Genomic DNA, 22188 nt, shown 5'->3' on the forward strand with positions numbered 1-22188 from the left:
TCTCCTTATTGTAATGAAAATGTTTATCCTTTGTCTGTCCATCTGTGTGTTGGAAGTAGATGAATTGTTTTGTAAGTTTCAGAGGTCTATAGCAGACAAGACTTTGCCCCAAGACAAACTGTGTTTCTTTAAATTGATTATGATATGATTTAGTACTTGTATTATAACAGATTTAAGGTGGTTTTTGTTGTTGTTTATTTTTAAATATTGTAATGCCTTTTTGGAATTCAGAGGGTAGAGTGTAGCAGTTTGATATTATTGATGAATTCCAAAAAGAAATATTGGATTATGTTTGTAAACGGATCTTTTCCTCTGGGCATATTAGATTATATTGGATTAAGTAATCAGTTAAACCTCTTGTGTCAGTAGGGTGTTAAGTATCCTTGGTGGGTGGGGACTCACAGATAAAAGGCATGACAAAGGACAGAGTTGAGGGTTCTTAATGTTGGAGTTTTGATGTTGGAGCTTGAAGCCTTAAGCCCTGAGTCCCAGGAAGTAAGCTCACAGAGGAAAGAGAAGCAAGACCCTGGAAGGGAGGAACCCAGGAAGCCTGAACCCTTGTACACATCAGCAGCCATCTTGTTCCAATACATGAAAATAGACTTGGTGAGGGAAGTAACTTATGCTTTATGGCCTGGTGTCTGTAAGCTCCTACCCCAAATAAATACCCTTTATAAAAACCAACCAATGTCTGGTATTTTACATCAGCACCTCTTTTGCTGACTAATACAGTTGTTAAACCAGAGGTTTCAGTCATGTATAGTATGCATTTCTTTTTTATTTTATTTTATTTTTTTAAATTCATTTTTAAAAAAAATATTACATTCAAAAAATATGAGGTCCCATTCAACCCCACCGCGCCCCCACCCCCCACTCCCCCCACAGCAACACTCTCCCCCATCATCATGACACATCCATTGCACCTGGTAAGTACATCTCTGGGCATCGCTGTACCCCATAGTCAATGGTCCACATCATAGCCCACACTCTCCCACGTTTCATCCAGTGGGTCCTGGGGGGATCCCGTAGTTGTCCGTGAAGCACCACCCAGGACAACTCCACATCCCGAAAACGCCTCCCCATCTCATCTCTTCCTCCCATTCCCCGCACCCAGCAGCCACCATGGCCACCCTTCCCACACCAATGCCACATTTTCTCTGTGGACATTGGATTGGTTGTGTCCATTGCACATCTGTGTCAAGTGGGGGCTTAGATTCCACATGGGTACTGGATACAATCCTCCTGCTTTCAGTTGTAGGCACTCTAGGCTCCATGGTGTGGTGGTTGACCTTCTTCAACTCCATGTTAGCTGAGTGGGGTAAGTCCAATAAATCAGAGTGTAGGAGCTGAAGTCTGTTGAGGCTCAGGGCCTGGCTATCATATTGTCAGTCCAGAGATTCAAATCCCCTAAATATATCTTAAACCCCAACACCAACTACAATTCCAGTAAAGTAGCATGAAAGTCTTGTGAAAAGAGATCCCATCTGAGTCCAGTTCCATCACGCAGAAACACCAGCTCCGAAGAAGGGCCATCTGACATGGCAGTGAACCCCATCTGCCATGACCATAGAACCCGTGGGTCTCTTTATCCCTCAAAAGAACCAATACCTGGGATTGTATCTACTTTATCTGTCTCTGAGACTCTGCTCAGGTGTGCATAAGGGCAATCCTTCTGACAACCTCCAGACTCTTTTTTAGAGACTCGTAGCCATATAAACTCATTTCTCCTTTCCATATCCCCCTTACATTAGGTCAAACAGCATTTTGAAGTCATGTTATTATATGTAGACAGGGATATTCTTTATTTTACTGTTTTATTACTTAGTTGTTAATATGTATATTATGCTGAGATTGATTAAGTTGTGAAGATAGTATTCTTTGATTTGCTTAAGTTTAACACTAAAAGGAGTATCATATTTACTGGACTATTAATCCATCTATTCTTTTTTTTTTTAAAGAGACTATTTTTTATAACAGTTTTAGATTTACAGAAAAATTACAAAGATAGTATAACAAGTTTGCTATCTAGCCTTACTTACATAGTTTCCCTTTATTACTAACATTATACATTAGTATGGCACATTTGTTCCAGGCACAATATTGAATGTTATTTTTAACTAAAGTCCATAGTTTATTCATGTTTCCTAATGTCCTTTTTCTGTTCTAGAATCTCTTCCAAGACAGTACATTGAGTTATCATGTCTCCTTTGGCTGCTCTTGTCTGTGACAGTCTCTTCAGACATTCCTTATTTTTGATGTCCTTGATAGTTTTGCCCTGATCCCTTTTTAAACGGAATTATATATATATTGTTAGAGAAGTTGTGAGTTTAGAAAACAATCATGCATAACATATAGGATTCCCATACATCACCCCACCACCAATACCTTGCATTGTTGTGGAACATTTGTTATAAATGATGAAAGAACATCATCAAAACATTACTGCTAACTATAGCTCGTATTTGGTGCGTTTTTTACTGTGAATATCTCTAACATTAATACCACGTTATAGTTCATGGGAGAACCGTCTCATATTTGTACTGTTAAGCACATTGTGTGCCTAATCTTGGAAAATCAGTGTCATCATTTGATATGAAGGAATAAATAAAAAGTGGATAAACATTAAATAGAATGAGATTGCTTAGATGCTTAGTATTTATTTTAGTTTTCTAGAAATCACTAAGAATGAGCATGGGGAGGTATGATTGGGAGTTTGAAGAGAAATATTCCTCTAGGAGAGTCAGAGAAAAAATGGAATAGGGAAATGTGGTAAGAGTGCCATTCTAAAGGCCACTTAAAATTAGTTAATTTAAAGCATGGTTGGGGAGGCGGATTTGGCCCAATGGATGGGGCGTCCGCCTGGCGCATGGGAGGTCCGCGGTTCGAACCCCGGGCCTTCTTGACCAGTCTGGAGCTGGCCCACGTGCAGTGCTGATGCACGCGGGGAGTGCCGTGCCATGCAGGGGTGTCCCCCATGTGGGGGAGCCCTGTGCGCGGGGAGTGCGCCCAGTGGGAAGAACCGCCCAGCGCGAAGGAGAGTGCAGCCTGCCCAGGAATGGCACCGCACACACAGAGAGTTGACATGGGCAGGTTGACACAACAAAGAGAAATGCAGATTCCCGGTGCCCATGATGGGGATGGAGGCGATCACAGAGGAGCTCACAGTGAGTGGACTCGGGGCGGACAACTTGGGGGGGGGGGCGGGGAAGAAGGAGAGAAATAAATAAAAAATAAATCTTAAAAAAAAATAAAGCATGATTGTGTGCATTTTCATGTTTAGATGCATGGGTGCAGGCATGGAGTAGACAGATGGTTGGTTTTAACTAGGGATGGAGTTTTGCCTAATGAATTAGATAAAGTGATGAAGGGGCAGGGAGTTGAAGGTGTGTATAAAGGAGTGATTATAACAATGGATTGTGGCATCTAAGATGATAGAAATAAGGACATGAGAGGGGATTGATAGAAATCAGAAGGTGATGGTAGTATTCAGTAGGAGTTTACAAATCTAGACCACAGCCTGCTTTATACAGCTAGTGAGGTTAGAATGGGTTTTACATTTTTAAAGAGTTCCAAAAAGTAGCAAAGAGAATAAGAATATGCTAAAGAGAACATATGTGGCCCTAAACTATTTACTATCTGGCCTTTTACAGAAAAAGTTTGCTGGTACTTTAATAATTGATAGATTGTAGATCTCATTGGAGTTGAAGGAATAATAGAGGAAATAAGCTGGAAAGGTAGGTGTGGTTGGAGAGTATGATGCTTGAACTTGAGAGGGATGAGGTTATTGGTAAGGGCAAAGTCTAAGACTAGGTTATGGCTATAGAAATGAGTAACTGAAACAGGGAGGAGGATAAAATAACTGGAGGGTATCATTTGATAGCTAAACATCTTTAACAGATCCCCCTCTATTTGTTTATAAAGGAAGCCTTTATATATAAAAGCTCTTTTACCTTTATACATAACTCTGCATCTCTACTAATGAGATTAACAAAAGAAAAATGAATAGTCTGTATCCTGCCACAGCTAAATTTGAAATCAGTCAGTATTGCAGAAAAACTTAATGGTTCTAGTGAATGGATTATAACCTATATAGGTGAGTTTTTGGAGTTTATTCGCTTGTGATACATGGCATAAATGGAAGATTAAAGTGGGGATTAGTGATCTTTTAAAATCTTGATGGCAAATGGAGCCATACTTCATATTTTGCTGTTGTTGTTGTTTTGGTGGGGAATATTCAACTGATTAAGAGAATTTGGAGAATGCCTTATAGTAAATTCACTTTTTTTGGCTTTCTTTACGGAAGTATCTAATCTGCAATGATACAATTATCTATTGCTGTGTAACAAACTACCTCAAAACATATTAGCTTAAAACAACATTCATTTGCAATTTGAGCAGGATTTGGTGGGGGCATCTCATCTCTGCTGCACAACCTTAGTTGGGTCTTCCTGACTGTGGGTCAGGAAGGATCCTGGAGGATCCACCACCAAGATGGCATACTCACATGACTGGCAAGTTGGTGCTGGCTGTTGATTCTTCTCCATAGTGGCCTCTAACTTGGATTGCATGGGCTTCTCTTAGCATGATGTCTGGGTCCTAAGAGAAAGTAGCCTATTATATAGGGAGTAGTCCTGAAAACTGGCATAGCTGTGTCAGCGTGGTCAAGCAGTCACAGAACAGAGCTTCAAGGGGAGGGGACATAGAACTCTCCAATTTCATGGGAGGGCAATCAAAGAATTTTGGGGTCTTGTTTTAAAACTGCCACATAAACCTTTTTTTTTTTTTTAATATTTATTTATTATTATTATTTTTAAATTACATTAAAAAAAATATATGAGGTCCCATTCAACCCCACCGCCCCCACCCCCCACTCCCCCCACAGCAACACTCTCTCCCATCATCGTGATACATCCATTGCACCTGGTAAGTTCATCTCTGAGCATCACTGCACCCCATAGTCAATGGTCCACATCATAGCCCAGACTCTCTCACGTTCCATCCAGTGGGCCCTGGGGGGATCTACAGTGTCCCGTAATTGTCCGTGAAGCACTATCCAGGACAACTCCACGTCCCGAAAACGCCTCCACATCTCATCTCTTCCTCCCGTTCCCCACACCCAGCAGCCCCCATGGCTACCGTTCCCACACCCATTCCACATTTTCTCTGTGGACATTGGATTGGTTGTGTCCATTGCACACCTATGTCAAGTGAGGGCTTAGATTCCACATGGGTACTGGATGCACTCTTCCCGCTTCTAGTTGTAGACACTCTAGGCTCCATGTTGTGGTGGTTGACCTTCTTCAACTCCATGTTAGCTGAGTGGAGTAAGTCCAATAAGTCAAAGTGTAGGAGCTGAAGTCTGTTGAGGCTCTGGGCCTGGGTGTCATCAGTCCAGAGATTCAAATCCCCTACATATATCTTAAACCCAGCACCAACTACAATTCCAATAAAGTAGCATGCAAGTCTTGTGAAAAGAGATCCCCTCTGAGTCCATTTCCATCACGCAGAAACACCAGCTCCAAAGAAGGGCCATCTGTCATGGCAGTGAACCCCTTCTGCCATGACCATAGAACCCGTGGGTCTCTTTATCCCTCAAAAGAACCAATACCTGGGGTTGTATCTACCTTATCTGTCTCTTAGACTCTGTTCAGTTGTACATAGGGGTATTCCTTCTGACAACCTCCAGACTCTTTTTTAGAGACTCACAGCCTTATAATCTCATTTCTCCTTTCCATTTCCCCCTTACATTAGGTCAAACCGCTTCCCGAAGTCATGTTATTATATGTAGACAGGTATATTCTGCTGTTCTGCATTGAATCTTTAATTCAAGGTCATTTTCTAGTTGCTTCTTCAGCTGGTATGTGGTAGTGATCCCTCGGTGCCAGGGAGGCTCATCCCCGGGTGTCGTGTCCCACGCTGGGGGGTGCCACATAAACCTTGATACAGATAACAAAAGCATTTCTGTCCATACCCATTTTTCATTGCTTACCTCAAATGTCACCATCGCCATGAATCCTTTCTTCATCCCATCACTGAGTTACTCTCCCACTTCTTGGACTCTCCATAGTATTTTTTTTTTTGGTACTCTTTTTATGGTACTTACCTGACAATATTTAGTGAGCTTTTCTTATCTTTGCTTACCACCTCTATAGGCAACACTGAATTCCCCTTCATTGGGGATTATCCTAGGGCTTTATGTATAATAGTTGCTTAATAAGTGTGTTTCGTTGAAGGAAACATTTTTTTTTTTCTCAGAATATCTTGTTGTAAAATAGTAAGTAGTTAACAAATGGGACCTAGTGAACTGCATATTGCAGATTGTTTAAAGTTGAGAGACCTGGGAGACAACCAGAGTAGAGATAAATCATCAAGGTGATGAAAAAAAATGTTGAGATAGAGTACTATAAAGCAAAGTGGACTTTTAATTTAAAAAGCAGAACTAAAAAAGTAAACTCAGTTAAAGGCTGGCAAGTAGTATATTTACTAGCAAATTCTCTGCTTGAATATAGCTTTTTGTCTGGTCTCCTAAAAGTGAGGCTGAAATTTTCATTGCAGCAGGTAAGACAAATTCATTTTTCTTTTTGCTCTCAGTGATTTGGCACTGAAGAATGTGTCTCTGTCACAGAGAAGTTCAGTTTCCTTTAGTACCCTCAGATGTGTTCTGTCAAAAGTGTTTTGGTCCTCTCTATAAGCTGGAGTTTTACTCTATCCTCTCTTTCTAGCTTTTTTTTTTTTTTTCCCTCTTCACCTGTCAATAGGGTGATTTCAGGTCCTGGATTAGATCAGCTATTTCCATGAAGCAAGACAGATATATTCTTATACTTCCAGATAAGTAGGGAAACTCTAATGTGAAGTTTCTAGTAGAGACAAAGTATTGTTCTTTTCTCTCAACCATCTAACATGAGGCAACTAGTGAGTGTCAGTACCCAGAACTAGAGCCCAGGACTAGAGGACAGTTCCTTGCTTTTAATTCAGTGCTGAGTTCTCTCTAGGTGAGGGAATAGTTTGTGGTTGGGATACATGTAGGAACTGTAAACTTGAACAAATTTGGTATGGTAAAAGCAGTTTGGGATTGTAGGAGTTTGTAGGTACTGGCAATTTAACCATAGGTATTAGTTTTCTTTTGCTGCTGTAAGAAATTACCACAAATTTAGTGGCTTAAGACAACACAAATGTATTATCTTGTTGGAGGTCCAAAGACAAAAATGGGTCTCAATGGGCTAAAGTCAGGCTGTGGGCAGGGTTATTGTTCCCTTCTAGAGGCTCTAGGGGGGAGAATCCATTTTTTTTTTGCCTTTTCCGGTTCCTAGAGACTACTCACTTTCTTTGTCTTGTGACCTCTTCTCTTCAAAGCCAGCAATGGCTGTTCTAGTCTTTCTCACCATATTGCATCATTCTGACACTGACTCTTCTGCATCCCTCTTTCATATTTAAGGACCCTTGTGATTACATTGGGCCAACGTAATAATCCAGGATACTCTATTTTAAAGACAGCTGGTTAATACCCTTAATTCAATCCTCAATCTTAATTTTGCCTTGCCATGTAACATAACATACATATAAGTTCTGAGTATTAGTTCATGGACATCTTGTGGGGGTAGGGGGTAGGGAACATTATTTACATCAGTAAGAAGTTAGCAATAGGCAGTTGGAAATTTGATGTTGAGCCTCAAGAGAAAAGTAGATTCACTACAGAGACCTTTATTAATTTCATATTTTGTGCCAGATATGCAGTTCCTGCCTATTAGCTCTTGGTTAAAAGGGGTAGGCAGGCATGTAAATAAATAATCTTAATATTTTAAGGACTACAATGAAGGTGAGCACAAATCACAGTGCATTATAAATTTTAATAACCTATGTGCTCTTAGAACAGGGTTGGGAAAGGACTCTCCATAGAAAGGGATGCCACATGCAAAGGCAAAAAGAGAGAAACAAGTTGGTACCTTGAGAAACTGCAGATAGTACCATATGCCTGAAAGGGGAGGTAGGGCTCTTGTGAAGACGGGAGCAGGTTATGAAGGACTTTGGTATATGACCTTATAGAGTTTAGGACCTTATCTTGTATGTAACATGGAAAGCCATTGGCGGCTTTGCATTTTAGAAAGAGTTCTTGTGTGTTTGTGTGCATGTGTGTGTGCGTGTGTGTGCGTGTGTGTGTGTGAAACATGGAGAATATCATCCAATCTAGGTAAGAGATAAAGGCTTGTTCTATTAAACAGATAAAGTTAAGTCAATGGAGTTGAGGAAGAAGAAAGCAATATAAGAGAATTCAGAGTAGATTGAAAGGACTTGATGGCAGTTAGATAAGGAAAATAGGATGAGAGGAAGAGTCAAGATGTCACTGAGGTTTTTGACTTGGATAACCAGGTAGACATTAGTGTTATTAAGCAAGATAAAGAATATAAGAATTGGAGTAGTAGGTTTTAATAGAAGATAATTATTTGCTTTTGAGTCCCTTGAGTTGGAGTTACATCCAGGTGGTGAGGTTCATAGATAATTTATCTTTTTTTTTTTTTTAAAGATTTATTTATTTATTTAATTTCCCCCCCTCCCTTGGTTGTCTGTTCTTGGTGTCTATTTGTTGTGTCTTGTTTCTTTGTCCGCTTCTGTTGTCGTCAGCGGCACGGGAAGTGTGGGCGGCGCCATTCCTGGGCAGGCTGCTCTTTCTGTTCACGCTGGGCGGCTTTCCTCATGGGCGCACTCCTTGCGCGTGGGGCTCCCCCACGCGGGGGACACCCTTGCGTGGCAAGGCACTCCTTGCGCGCATCAGCGCTGCACATGGCCAGCTCCACACGGGTCAAGGAGGCCCGGGGTTTGAACCGCGGGCCTCCCATAGACGGACGCCCTAACCACTGGGCCAAAGTCCGTTTCCCGATAATTTATCTTTTATGGAGTATAGAACAGAGGTTGAAGCTGTAGCTACAGGTTAGGAATCATTGGAGGTATAGGAGGTACCCTACTGTGAGACTTTTGACAAATTACTTAGCCTTTGGGATTTGGCTTCTGAAAATTGGAAATAGGAGTTACCTCAAAGGGTTGGTAGAAATGTGAGTGAAATTAGTACTCATGTAAAGTGCCTAGTTTAGTTCCTGGCACATAATAGGGATTTGATAAAGAGTGCCTATGATAATAACAATGGTGGTGGTGTTGGTGGTGGTCATATAAGTTTATATATGTGAATTATTCATTGGTTTAAAGATTTTTTTCTTTGACCAGTGCTTGGGAAAATATGAGGATTGTCTTTGTAGTTTTGCCAGCACTCTCATTTTACAGAAATTTGAAACCCTGAGTAAGGCTTTTTAGTTCATATACGGATCTGGTAGTATCAGCTAGAACAAAAATCCAGGCCTCCTTAAGTGTTTATCATGGTGTTCTTTCTACTACAGCTCAATACCAAAACAAGACAAAAACCTTTCTACCAGTATATTAAGAGTCAGTATTTAAAAATTTAATAAACTAAATGGCTAACTACTTGTGTGATATAATATTCATCTCAAAAATTAATAGCAAGGTAGAATTATAGATTTAACTTTTTGCCTGAATTGTGGATTTACACATTTAAGCAAGTTCACAAGTAACTTTTTTTTTTTTTTTTTCACGTTGAAGATGAATTTTATTGTATCTTTAAAATAGCACAAATAGATCTGGAATCTTTTTGTTCCCATTGCTACACAACTCTTAGATTTTATTCATCAGCCTGCTGAACTGTTTCTTTTTCAGAGACATAAATCCCATCTAAAAATTTTCTTATATCCTTGTTTTTAACTGTTGTGGCTTGTTGAATCAAAGCAGCTGAATTTGATACAAGTTCAATATCATTTCCTTCAAGAATTAATTCATCTTTCTGGGCTTGAGATAATGAACAAGCAACACTTGCCCTCATCCGAACCCTGCGAATGTATTTTTCACCCAAGAAATTTCGGATTTCAACCAGAGACCCATTCTCTTGAATAACAACGTTGATGGGGAAATGAGCATACACAGACCTCATCTTGTAACGGAAGCCCAGTGTAACACCCTTGATCATGTTCTGTACATGACTACAGATAGTGCGAACTGTAGCCAGTTCCTTTCTATTTCCCCACCATTTGTCAACCTGAAGCCTCTTCTTTTTCTTCCCAAGTAGACTGAGTTCTACATTGATGTGATTGAAGTTCCTCCGCAGGGTTCCTCTGGGGCCCTTCACAGTAACTGTGCATCCCTTCAGCGTGATGTCGACATTTTCTGGAATGTCGACAGTCTGGTTGCTGAGAATGGTCTTCATTCTCGCTGTAGAAGCGGCACAAGTAACTTTTAAGAAGACCTTGTATGTGTAAATTAATATCTGTGTTTTATTTCAGCCATTGCTTTTTGGAAATTCTAGATTGTTTAGCTTTTGATTTATTGCAATCTCTGGAACCTTTAAATATGCATTACTTCTACTAATAGCCATTGCTTATTAAGTACTTTTCAAGTACTCTGGCTTGACTACTTTTTGTTGATTATTGTTTAATTTTCATAAAAACCGTAGAAGTAAGAATTGTCATTATGAGGAAGTTGAACCAAGAGATGTCATTACTTGCTCAAGGCCACACCTAGTCAACTGGGTGGAGTAGAAATTTAAATTGACAGTTTGGTCCTAGAGTCTATGCTTTTAACAACTATGCTGTATTATTATTAAATTTAAATTTTGTTTTCTTCCTTTTGTTTATCCTAATTTAATAGTCTTTCTCTCATTTTGATTCTGTTTGCTTCATTTTGTCATGGGAACAGGATTTCTATGAAATTGTTGATTGGTCATTGATGAGAATGTTAAAATGTCCTCTAGTCCAGAGCGGATGCTTATGAAAATTTCTTATATATCTTGCCAGATTCATGTGAAATGCTTGGCAAATATTTTTGGGGGACTGTATATTACATTTAAATAGCGAAAATGTTGAATATACCCAATGTGACTACTTTGTTGAGCATTAGAAACTTTTCAGAGTAGTTAATACAAAATCTTCGTGAATGGCAATTAGTTAAATGTAGATAAAATCTCAGATATTTTAAATTAAAATACTTCCAGATTATTTCATACCACTTTACTGAATATTACCAAATATTCAGATTTAGTACTGTATTGCTATTTTAAACTATTGATTATATTGTAACCCTTTGTTACCTGTTTTTCCTTTGAAGATAATGAAATTAATCATCCTCCTTTTTGACTATTCTATAACATTTTATCCTTTTGCCTACATTTAGATTTAGAATTATTAATTCTAAGTCTCTTATGGAATGCTAGACATGGTGCCATTTATTAAGTCTATATACCTCACCTTTCAGTAGCTTATACTGAAAGTGATTTGATTAGATTTCATAGGATAATGCACATTGAGAGATAACAGTTTCAAGTTTTTATTCACGTAAAAAGGATAATAGTTACTTTTAATTTGTCTAATAAATGTTAAATTTTTATTTATCTAGAGGACAAATGTCATTTTTTGAATTATGCGTTACTTGAAAATTGGCTAAAAAATGACTTTTAGTATTCCATGACTTATTTTTTTTTAAATAGCAACTTAAATTGCCAAGTCTTAATATGATTTCATTGATCTTGATATCATTTGCAGCATTTAGTGGCAAAAGGTGCCAAGGTGTTCGTTTTGAATAAAAGATAATTAAGTGACCAGCTAATTTGTAGGAGGCATTAGTTATGATTAGTCCAAGTAAAATCTAAAACTTTCTATATAAGCTGCATGGAAAGTAGCAAAATATAAAGATGGTTCCATTTACATAATGATGATGTGCTTGTACTTTATTATTGAAGCGACGGTTAGAGACTAAATTATGAAGCGGTGGAAAATTATTTGGTCTCAGTAATTGCAGCTAAATTGTCATTGAAAATACATAGTTGCATGAGAATACTCTGTCATCTGAAATAATAAGTATTTAGTAAATGTGACCTATCAATTTATAATTAGTCTCATATCTTAGTCTATGAGTTAAGGATATTATTACCCTAATTTTACAGATAAAGAAACAGAGACTTAGTGAAGTTAATTTGCCTCTGTGAGGTAACATAGCAAGAGCCAGGATTCCAACCACATCATTCTGACTACAGGGCCCAGGTTCTTAACTAGTTTCAACTACAATGAACTTTTCATGACAATCTTTGTCAAATAGAAGCCAAATAAACTATTTTGCTTCTGGAATAGTCTTTTTGCTATTCATGCCAATTAAAATATAACTTCTTTAATTTCAGCCCACTAATTCAGAATTTTTAATAGTTTAATGTGACATGTATTATAGAAAAGTAAGATATTTGTGGGAATGGGTAGTGATAGAATTTAGTTTTATGTCGAGTAGTTTTGTGAACTTTTTTCCTGTAAAGGTCAAGTTAGCAAATATAGTAATTGGCTTTGAGGACCATATGGTCTCTCACAACTACTCAGTGCTTGAAAGCAGCCATAGACATTTGTAAATAAATGAGTGTGACTGATTCAGTAAAACTATTTATAAAAACAGGCAATTGGTAGCCTGGATTTGGCCCATTTGCTAATGTCTGTTATAGAGAATCTTGTAATTTCTGCAACTAAAAGATAAGATTTGCTTATTTTGATACATTGTTTATATAGAGTGGAAATTTTCCTTTATTGAATATATTGAAAAAGTGAAATTTATCAAAAAGACAGGAATAGCTTAATGGAGAATGGGAATGGTACATAATAGTAAAAGATACCTTTTCTGTATTTTTATGACTACCTAGATTAATAACTTCATAAATTATTTGGTAATTGCAGAATATTCTTTTTTTTCTAAGATTTATTTTTTATTTATTTTCTCTCCACTTCCTCCAACCCCCCCAGTTGTCTGTTCTCTGTGTCCATTCGTTGTGTGTTCTTCGTGACCACTTCTGTCCTTATCAGTGGCACCAGGAATCTGTTTCCTTTTTTTTTTTTTTAAAGATTTATTTATTTATCCTGCCCCGCCCTGGTTGTCTGTTCTCTGTGTCTATTTGCTGCGTCGTCTTCTTTGTCCGCTTCCGTTGTCAGCAGCGTGGGAATCTGTGTTTCTTTTTGTTGTGTCATCTTGTTGTCAGCTCTCCGTGTGTGCGGCACCATTCCTGGGCAGGCTGCACTTTCTTTCGCGCTGGGCGGCTCTCCTTGGGGCGCACTCCTTGCACATGGGACTCCCTTACACAGGGACACCCCTGCATGGCATGGCACTCCTTGCGTGCATCATCACTGTGCGTGGGCCAGCTCCACACAGGCAAAGGAGGCCCGGGGTTTGAACCGTGGACCTCCCGCGTGGTAGACAGACCTCCTAACCACTGGGCCAAGTCCGCTTCCCTGAGAATATTCTTATTCATGTATTTCTTAAAGTTGTAATTTTTTTTATCTCGAAAAACAAATCTGCAATTTGGAGTTTTCATTAATTCTGATAAACTTTATTTTCTTTATTATAAAATTGGAAGGTTTATGGATATAAAAGACATCGAATATAATTGAGTGATGATTTTACTTAATTAAATTTATTTTGAAAAGAGTTTGATATCAGTAGACTTAGATCAAGGCTTGTTGTGGAAGCATGTGCAATTGAATGTAAAGTTCAGGAATGGATACTCTGTTATAGGTCAGTTTTCAGTGTTATTTTTTATAAATTTCTTTTACAAGAATTTTTCACCTTGTAATACTTTATGGTGTCACAAAACTTTAATAAATGTAAATTCTTTGTGGTATTGTCTAATGTGGTATATTGAATATTAAATCTAATATCTTCTCAGAGATTCGTCAGCGAACTGCAGCTCAAAGAAACCTTTCTCCAACACAAGCAGGCTCTAACCAGGGCCCTCTTCCACAAGTTCCAGTATCTCCTGGACCACCAAAGGATACTTCAGCACCCGGTGGACCCCCAGAAAGAACTGCTACTCCAGCCTTACCATCAAATATGTTACCAAGACGTCTTGGATCCCCTGCTACTTCAGTGCCTGGAATGGGTAAACAGAGCACTTAATGTTATTTACAGTTTATATTGTTTTCTCTGGTTACCAATAAAACGGGTCATTTTCAGACAGTATGGAAATGGCATTTCATTTGGAAATAGCAGAGCAGTTATCTGATTAAGCAGGAGTTCCATATTCAATTAGCTATAACTCTTTACAGCTGGCACCCTGTGATACTGAAACCTATTTCTTGAGTTCATTTAACTGTTATGGCTTCTTTGTTTAAATGGCAATAAAATTTTGTAGTATTCTGTAGTCAAGGGTATAGCATATCTTTTTATATTCAGCTTTAGAATGACTCTAGATTTATATAAATTTAGAATAGAAGAGAATGTATTTTGGAATACATTCATGTTTTTTGCTAAACCCTGCACATGTGTTTTTAAACATAAATTACTTATATTTTAGGGAGGATATTCCTGCAGGGAGGATATTCCTGCAGTGTGATAAACAAGACTACTTTTAGTACTTGGGGCTTGTAGAGTTTTCTTTTTGTAGATCATAGACCCTTAGTATTTTCTGATAGATACTTTAGTATAAAGTCCTATTGAATTAACATTCAGCCTTTACTACTCTTTTATTTCTTTGAATTCTCTTTTTTAAGTGTGGTGAATCTCTAGGGAAAGATCCCATTTTGGAGTTTAACAGACTATGTGTATTACCCTGCAATTTTCTTTTGGAGTGTGATTCGGGTATGGAAGTCCACTGATTTAGTAGAGCACATTATTTTATGTAGATTTCCATGTCAGATTATTGAGTATGACAATAAACTTTTAATCCTATTTTAGATATTTAATTCTAATTTAAATTACTTTGGTATTCTGTGACTATTAACATATAGCAATGATTTAGAGGCTAAGCAGTAGTTGGTATCAGGTTATCAGGGCATTTGTGAAATAAAATAAAAAAGCAATCTAAATTTTACTATTGTAATAGATTTTTCTTCTAATTTTTCCTTCAAAACAGCATAAGGTTTTAGAAAACTAGAAAACATAATTTATAAACAAAATAAGAAAGCTGACTACAAATGAAATGTACACAAATCTTATAACTTTTAAAATAGTTGTTTTAAAAAATATTTTTAAACTTGACATGTGATGATGTCCCTAATTAGGTAGTTATATATTTTATAAAATTAAGTTAAGTTGATTGAATGTTATTCACCTTTCAGTTGTTATCTGGTTGACTTAAGATACCCATGATTTGTAAATTAAAATTCCTACTTGTTTAATGAGAGAACTCTTTTGTAAGAATGGATGGATTATATAGACCTATGTATATAGCTAGTTTTAAAGAAATAAAAGTACAACAGTTTGTATATAGTAATAAAAGTAAAAGTAGTATTGCATGTGTAAGGATAGGGTTGTAGAAGGAACAGTGACCTAAATTTCACGATCATGTAAACATAACACTTTGCTAACATTAGTTTCTGTATGAGAATCTGTGTTTATGTTGTACATTGCCAAAAATATGAATGAGTTAAGTGATTTCTTATAGAGAAGATTAATAATTCATTTTTCATTATAACCTGTTTGTAGAAAAGAATCAATTTAATTTGTATTACCACAGGGTTCCCATATGTTTGAAAATTAATAACCAGCAGGTACTTGATAATTTGCCAAACTCTATAAAAATGACCAGTATTCCTGCAATGATTGCTTTTGATGTTTGTATTAATTACTGTTGTCTATAACAGTAAGAGTATGAAGATAAATGATTTTAAAAGTTAGTATCCAAGAGATTTAAGATATTCTTAAGAAATTTGTTGTCATGCCTTTTTTTAAGGATTTATTTTATTTATTTATTCCCTCCCCACCCCCCCAACTCCACTGTTGTTTGTGCTCCCTGTCTGCTTTCTGTGTGCTTTCTGTATCTGCTTGCCTTCTTTTTAGGAGGCACTGGGAACTGAACCCAGGACCTCCCATGTGGTAGGTGGGCGCCCAATTGCTTGAGCCATATCTTCTTCCCTGTTGTCATGTTTTATGTATCTAGATTCCTTGATGGATAATTATGTTTTAAAGTATTTAGAAGTAAAAAACTCCAGCAAAAGTTAAGTTGGCTTAAATGCTCTCAAAATCTCATTTGGCATGCCTATTTAGGTTGAAAATTTGATAATGAAGGATTACAATTTATGACTTCCAGCTTATTTCTTGGTGGTAACATTTGAATACTGCTATTAGTATAAGTAAGCCAATAATTTATCAGATGGTATATTAAAAATATACTTGGTTTTTCATACTAAGAACTTATTCTAGAACGTAAATTTCCTTTAATAATAGCTGTAATTTTGATATTAGTTGCCCTTTCATAACTGGTAGCTGCCTTTTGATTTTTAATTATTTAAAGAGCAAATATCCTTTAAAAATTAAAAAAAAAATTAATACATCATTGTTACCCTAAAGCCAGTGTTGAATGCTTTAAAGTTTTTGCCACAACCATTCTGAAAATCATTTATCCTTGTATTGCAAGGCTTGTTACAACAGGGTCTCATTTTGTTTGTCTTCTCTGAGGTCTCCATGTAAACCTTCATTGCTGTTCACCTTATCCTTATGTTCATCCTGCCTTGTTTACAAGGGCAAACATTACATTTTGTTTATCTTATTCTCTCACTTCCTTCTGAGTGCCTTCTCCTAGATTGTGTCTCAATTCAGAGTGTTTCCTTGAAGCAGTTCTCTTTTAGTTTTCAGAGATCTTGGGGTTACAAATCATATAATTGGATATTTATTTTTATTGTTATTGTTTTTAATATAACATAAATTGTTAAGTAAATTCTGCATTATTCTTCTCCCCCTCTATTCTCTTTTGATACTGCCTAATTTATTTTATGAACATAGTATATCTCATTTATTTAGGTCTTCTTTAATTTCTCTCAGTATGTTTCTTAGTTTTCAGTGTATAGGTTTTGCACTTTTTTTTTTTTTAAAGATTTATTATTTTTATTTATTTAATTCCCCTCCCCTCCCCTGGTTGTCTGTTTTCTGTGTCTCCTTGCTGTGTCTTGTTTCTCTGTCCGCTTCTGTTGTCCTCAGTGGCATGGGAAGTGTGGGCGGCGCCATTCCTGGGCAGGCTGCTCCCTCCTTCGCGCTGGGCGGCTCTCCTTATGGGTGCACTCCTTGCGCGTGGGGCTCCCCTACGCGGGGGACACCCCTGTGTAGCACGGCACTCCTTGCGCGCATCAGCACTGCGCATGGGCCAGCTCCACACGGGTCAAGGAGGCCCGGGGCTTGAACCGCGGACCTCCCATGTGGTAGACGGACGCCCTAATCACTGGGCCAAAGTCCGTTTCCCAGTTTTGCACATTTTTCATCAAATTTATATCTAAGTTCATATTTTTTGAACCTTTTGTAAATGGTTTTATTAACTCTTTCTAGTGGCTTGTTGCTGGCATATATAGAAATACAATTTTTTTTTTTTTGAGGTATTAGGGCCGGGATTGAACCTGGGACCTTGTATGTGGGAAGCTAGTGTTCAACCACTGAGCCACATTGGCATGCCTAAGTTGGTTTTTTCGTTTGTTTGCTTGTCATTTGTTTTTGTTTTCATTGATAGGAGCATTTAATATTAAAATGTCAAGACTAAGAAAACAATCAATGCAATACCTGTGAAAATCCTAGCAGACCTTCTTGAAGAAATGAAAAAGCAGAATTACAACAAACCCCGAATAGACAAATTGACATTATACAAGAAAAGTAATGTTGAAGGTATCACACCTCCCAACTTCAAAATATACCACAAATTCACAGTATTCAAAACTGTGCAATACAGGCATACAGACAGACCAACAGGCCCATAGAACAGAATTGAGTTCAAATATATTGGCTACATATCCGTGGCCAACTGATTCTTGACAAGGATGCCAAGTACATTAATTGAGGAGGGAAGGCCTCTTTAACAAATGGTGCTGGGAAAACTGGATATTCACTTGTGAAAGTATAAAAGACATATTAATCGATGTCGTTGAATTGAGAGTTCAGAAACAGATCCTCACCTCTACGATCAGTTGATTTGTTTTAGGAGGTACTGGAGATTGAACCCATGATTTCATACATGGGAAGCAGGCACTCAACCACTGAGCTACATCCATTCCCCAGTGAGTGTTGATTTTTTCATTTGTTTGTTTTTTGTTTTTATGAGGTACCAGGGGTCAAACATGGCATGTCATGTGAGAAGAAGGTGCTGAACCACTTGAGCTAAATCCATTCCCCTAGTCAATTGATTTTTTTGTTTTTGTTTTTTAAATTTTATTTTTATTGAAATATATCATTCCTATATGAACACATGTAAACAGTAACTGTATAGTAAAGATTGCGAACTTACAAAATAAACATACATAACATCGCACAGGGGTCTCATACATCAGCCCTCCACCAACTCTTTGCATTGGTGTGAAACATTTGTTCCAAACTATGCAAGAGCATTGTCAAAATATTACTACCAACTATATTCTTTATTTTACATTTGGTGTGTTTTTCCCCAACCCATACCATTTTTTTAAAAAATATATTTTTGTTACAGATATTGTGAATTTGCAAAACAGTCATACAGATGTGTAGATTTCCCATACAACTGCACACCCTGGTGGAACATTTGTTACAGATTATGAGATAATATCAGACTATTACCACCAATCATGGTCTATAGCATACATTTGGCACATTTTTTGCATACACCTCCATTATCAACACAGTACAGCTTGGCATTGATGCAAGAATATTATAGTATTGCTGTTAACCACAGTCTATAGGTCACACCAATTGTAGTTTTCCCATGTTTCTCCATATTCTCATCACCCTGCAATAGTGATGTATATCTGCTCTAGCTCAACCACTGAGCCACATTGGCATGCCTAAGTTCGTTTTTTTGGTTTGTTTGCTTGTCATTTATTTTTGTTTTTAGGAGGCACCAGAGACCGAACCTGGGACCTTCCATTTGGAGAGAGGTGCTCAGTCGTTTTAGCCATCTCGACCTCCTGCTTTGCCTTTCCCCTTTATGTCTCTCATTGCCTTTCCCCTTTATGTCTACTTATTGCATCATCTTGTTGCATCAGCTTGCCATGTCTGTCCATTGTGCCAGCTCGCTATCTTGCTCATCTTCTCCAGGAGGCACTGGGAACTGAACCCGGGACCTCCCATGTGGTAGGTGAGAAGCTCAATCACTTGAGTCATATCGTTTCACTACAACTGATTTTTAAATATTGCTCTTGTATTCTGAAACCTTGCTAAAATCACATATTAATTCTAGTAGTCTTTTTTTATAGATTCCATTGTATTTTCCTCATAGACAATCATGTTTTCTGTAAATAAAGACAATTCCTTTCCAATCTAGATTAAAAAAATTTTTTTTTCCTTATTACACTAACAATTAACAAGGACCTCCAGTAATTTAAACATTTTTTAAAAATTTTTCCTGTGTTAGAGAAGTTGTGGGTTTACAGAACAATCACACATAAAATACAGGATTTCCATACACTACCACCATATTGCTTTGGTGTGGAACATTTGTTAAAATTGATAGCACAGTTTTATAAGTGTACTATTAACTAAACCCATGGTTTAACTTAGGGTTCACTGTGTTGTGTGGTTCTATGGATTTAAAAAAAATTTTTAATTCTGTTACAATAAACTCTAACATTTCCCTTTTAACCACATTCAGATATATATTTCAGTACTGTTAATTGTGTTCTCATTGTGTGCTACCATCACCATCATCCATTACCAAAACATTTCCATCATTTCAGCTAGGAACCCTGTACATTTTAAGCCTTAACTTCTCATTCCTTATCCTACACTGTGCCCTGGTAACCTATATTCTAGATTCTGACTCCATATTTGCTTATTGTAATGGTTTCAAATCAGTGAGATGATACAACATTTGTCCTTGCATGGCTGTCTTATTTCACTCAACATGATGTCTTCAAGGTTCATCCGTGTTGTCACATGTATATGGCTGAATAATACTCCACTGTATGCATATACCACATTTTATTCATTCATTGGGTCAGGAGGCCCTGGGGGGATTGAACCCTGGACCCTCGATATGGTAGGCAGATGCTCTATCAGTTGAACCATGTCCACTTCCCAGAATTGACATCTTAATGATACTTAGTTTTCCAATTTTCATGAACATGGAATGCCCTTCCATTATTTGTGATTTCTTTGATTTCTTTTAGAATGTTTTTTAGTTTTCTGTGTACGAGTCCCTTTACATCCATCATTTTGTTCCTAGATATTTGATTCTTTTGATTCTTTTAGTAGTGGAATTTTTTCTTGATTTCTTGTTCAGATTGTTCACTGCTTGTGTATTAGAAATAGTACTGATTTTTGGGTGTTGCTCTTGAACCCGAACACTTAGCTGAATTCTTTATTAGCTCTAAGACCTTTTTTGGGGGGGGACTTTTTAATTTTTGCCTATATATGTTTTAATTTATTGAAGTATATCACTCATACATAAACAATAAATGTATAATAGTTGTGAATTTATAAAACAAGCATATAACATCAAACAAACATATATAACATCCCACCCTACCACCAATAACTTGCATTGTTTTAAACCTTTTTAACTAATGATTAAAGAGCATTGTCAAAATATATCCGATTATTATTATCTTTATGTCGTTTATATATGAACATACATAAACAATTAAGTGTATAGTAAAAATTGTGAACTTACAAAGCAAACATGCATAACATCATACAGGGGTCCCATACATCAACCCTCCACCAACACCTTGCATTGTCATGAGACGTTTGTTACAAACAATGAAAGAACACTGTGAAAATCTTACTACTAATCATAGTTCTTATCTTACATTTGGTGTGTTTTTCCCCCAACCCACCCTATTATTTTTTAAATACATTTTTTATGACAGAAGTTGTAAACTTATAAAACAATCATGCACATGTACAGAATTCCCAAACAACACCCCTCCATCAACACAGCACAATGTGGTGTGTCATTTGCCACAGATAAAATATCATGATTATTGCCATGTCCACAGCATACATTTGGCTCACTTTTTCCATACTGCCTCAGTATCAACACAGTACATCTTTGGCATAGGTGCAAGAATATTATATTATTACTGTTAACCACAGTCCATAGGTCACTCCAGTTGTATCTTTCCCAAGCTTCTCCATATTCCCACCACCCTGCAATAGTGACATACATTTGCTCTAGCTAACAAAGGGCACTCTGGCATCTGTACCATCAACCATAATTCTCATCCACTTCTTGGTTTACGGTGCTATTCTGTTCCTAGAATATTCTCTAGCATTCTGTTAATTGGCATTTACATAACTAGATTACCATTTTCAGTCACATCCCCATTTATAAACTAGCTGTTACTCACTGTGTGTTACCATCCACTCTATACATTTCCACAATTTTACAGTAAAGCTAATTAAAACTGCTACATACATTAAACATCAGAAGTCCATCTCAGTCCTCTTCTTATCTCCTTTAAGAATCCACCACCTACTACCAGGTCTTGAAGCTATTTTCCTACAATTTCTTCTAGAAGCTTTATGGTTATTGCTTTTATTTTTAGGTTTTTTATCTGTTTTGAGTTAATAAGGTGTGAGATAGGGGTCCTCCTTCCTTCTTTCAGCTATGGATATCCAATTCTTTCAGCACCATTTGTTGAATGAACTGTTCTGCCTGAACTGTGTGGGTTTGACAGGCTAGTCAAAAATCACTTGTCCATGCACTTGAGGGGCTGTTTCTGAACCATAAATTTGGTTTCATTAGTCTATGTGTCTGTCTTTATGCCAGTACCATGCTGTTTTTACCACTAAAGCTAGGTAATATAATTTAAAGTCTAGAGAGGAGAGTTCACTTTTTCTCTTTTAGATGTTTCTGGCTATTCAGGACCACTTACCCTTCCAAATAAATTTGATAAATCATGTTTTCAATAAAAAAAAATGCTGGTGGACTTTTTATTGGGGTTGCGTTGAATCTGTATATCAATTTGAGTAGAACTGATATCTTAATAATATTTAGTCTACTAATCCATGAGCATGGAATATTCTTTAGGCCTTTGTAAAACATTTCTTTTAAACTTTGAGTTGTAGTTTTCTGAATACGAGTGTTTTACATCATTGGTTAAATTTATTCCTGATCATTTGAGTTTTAGCTATCATATTTTATTTTCACCACTTTTGACACTTTTAGTTACTTTTATTGATATACTCTTCATTTCTAGACTCTCCTCTAGGCCTCTG

At 37.1% G+C, this 22188-nt stretch overlaps 1 protein-coding gene and 1 pseudogene across 3 annotated transcripts in view; one reads left to right on the top strand and one right to left on the bottom strand.

Moving 5' to 3' along the window:
* Positions 1-22188, top strand: part of LNPK (lunapark, ER junction formation factor) — a 96533-nt gene that overhangs the window by 44797 nt on the left and 29548 nt on the right. For all 3 annotated transcript variants that reach the window (XM_058300612.2, XM_058300613.1, XM_071216245.1), the window contains exon 9: positions 13748-13960. In XM_058300612.2, coding sequence (XP_058156595.1) covers positions 13748-13960 — 213 coding nt within the window. The remainder of the gene's footprint in view (positions 1-13747; positions 13961-22188) is intronic.
* On the bottom strand, positions 9628-10287 carry LOC101416694 (large ribosomal subunit protein uL6 pseudogene; annotated as a pseudogene).

Source organism: Dasypus novemcinctus, chromosome 7, assembly GCF_030445035.2.
Source record: "Dasypus novemcinctus isolate mDasNov1 chromosome 7, mDasNov1.1.hap2, whole genome shotgun sequence".
NCBI classification, from domain to species: Eukaryota; Metazoa; Chordata; class Mammalia; order Cingulata; family Dasypodidae; genus Dasypus; species Dasypus novemcinctus.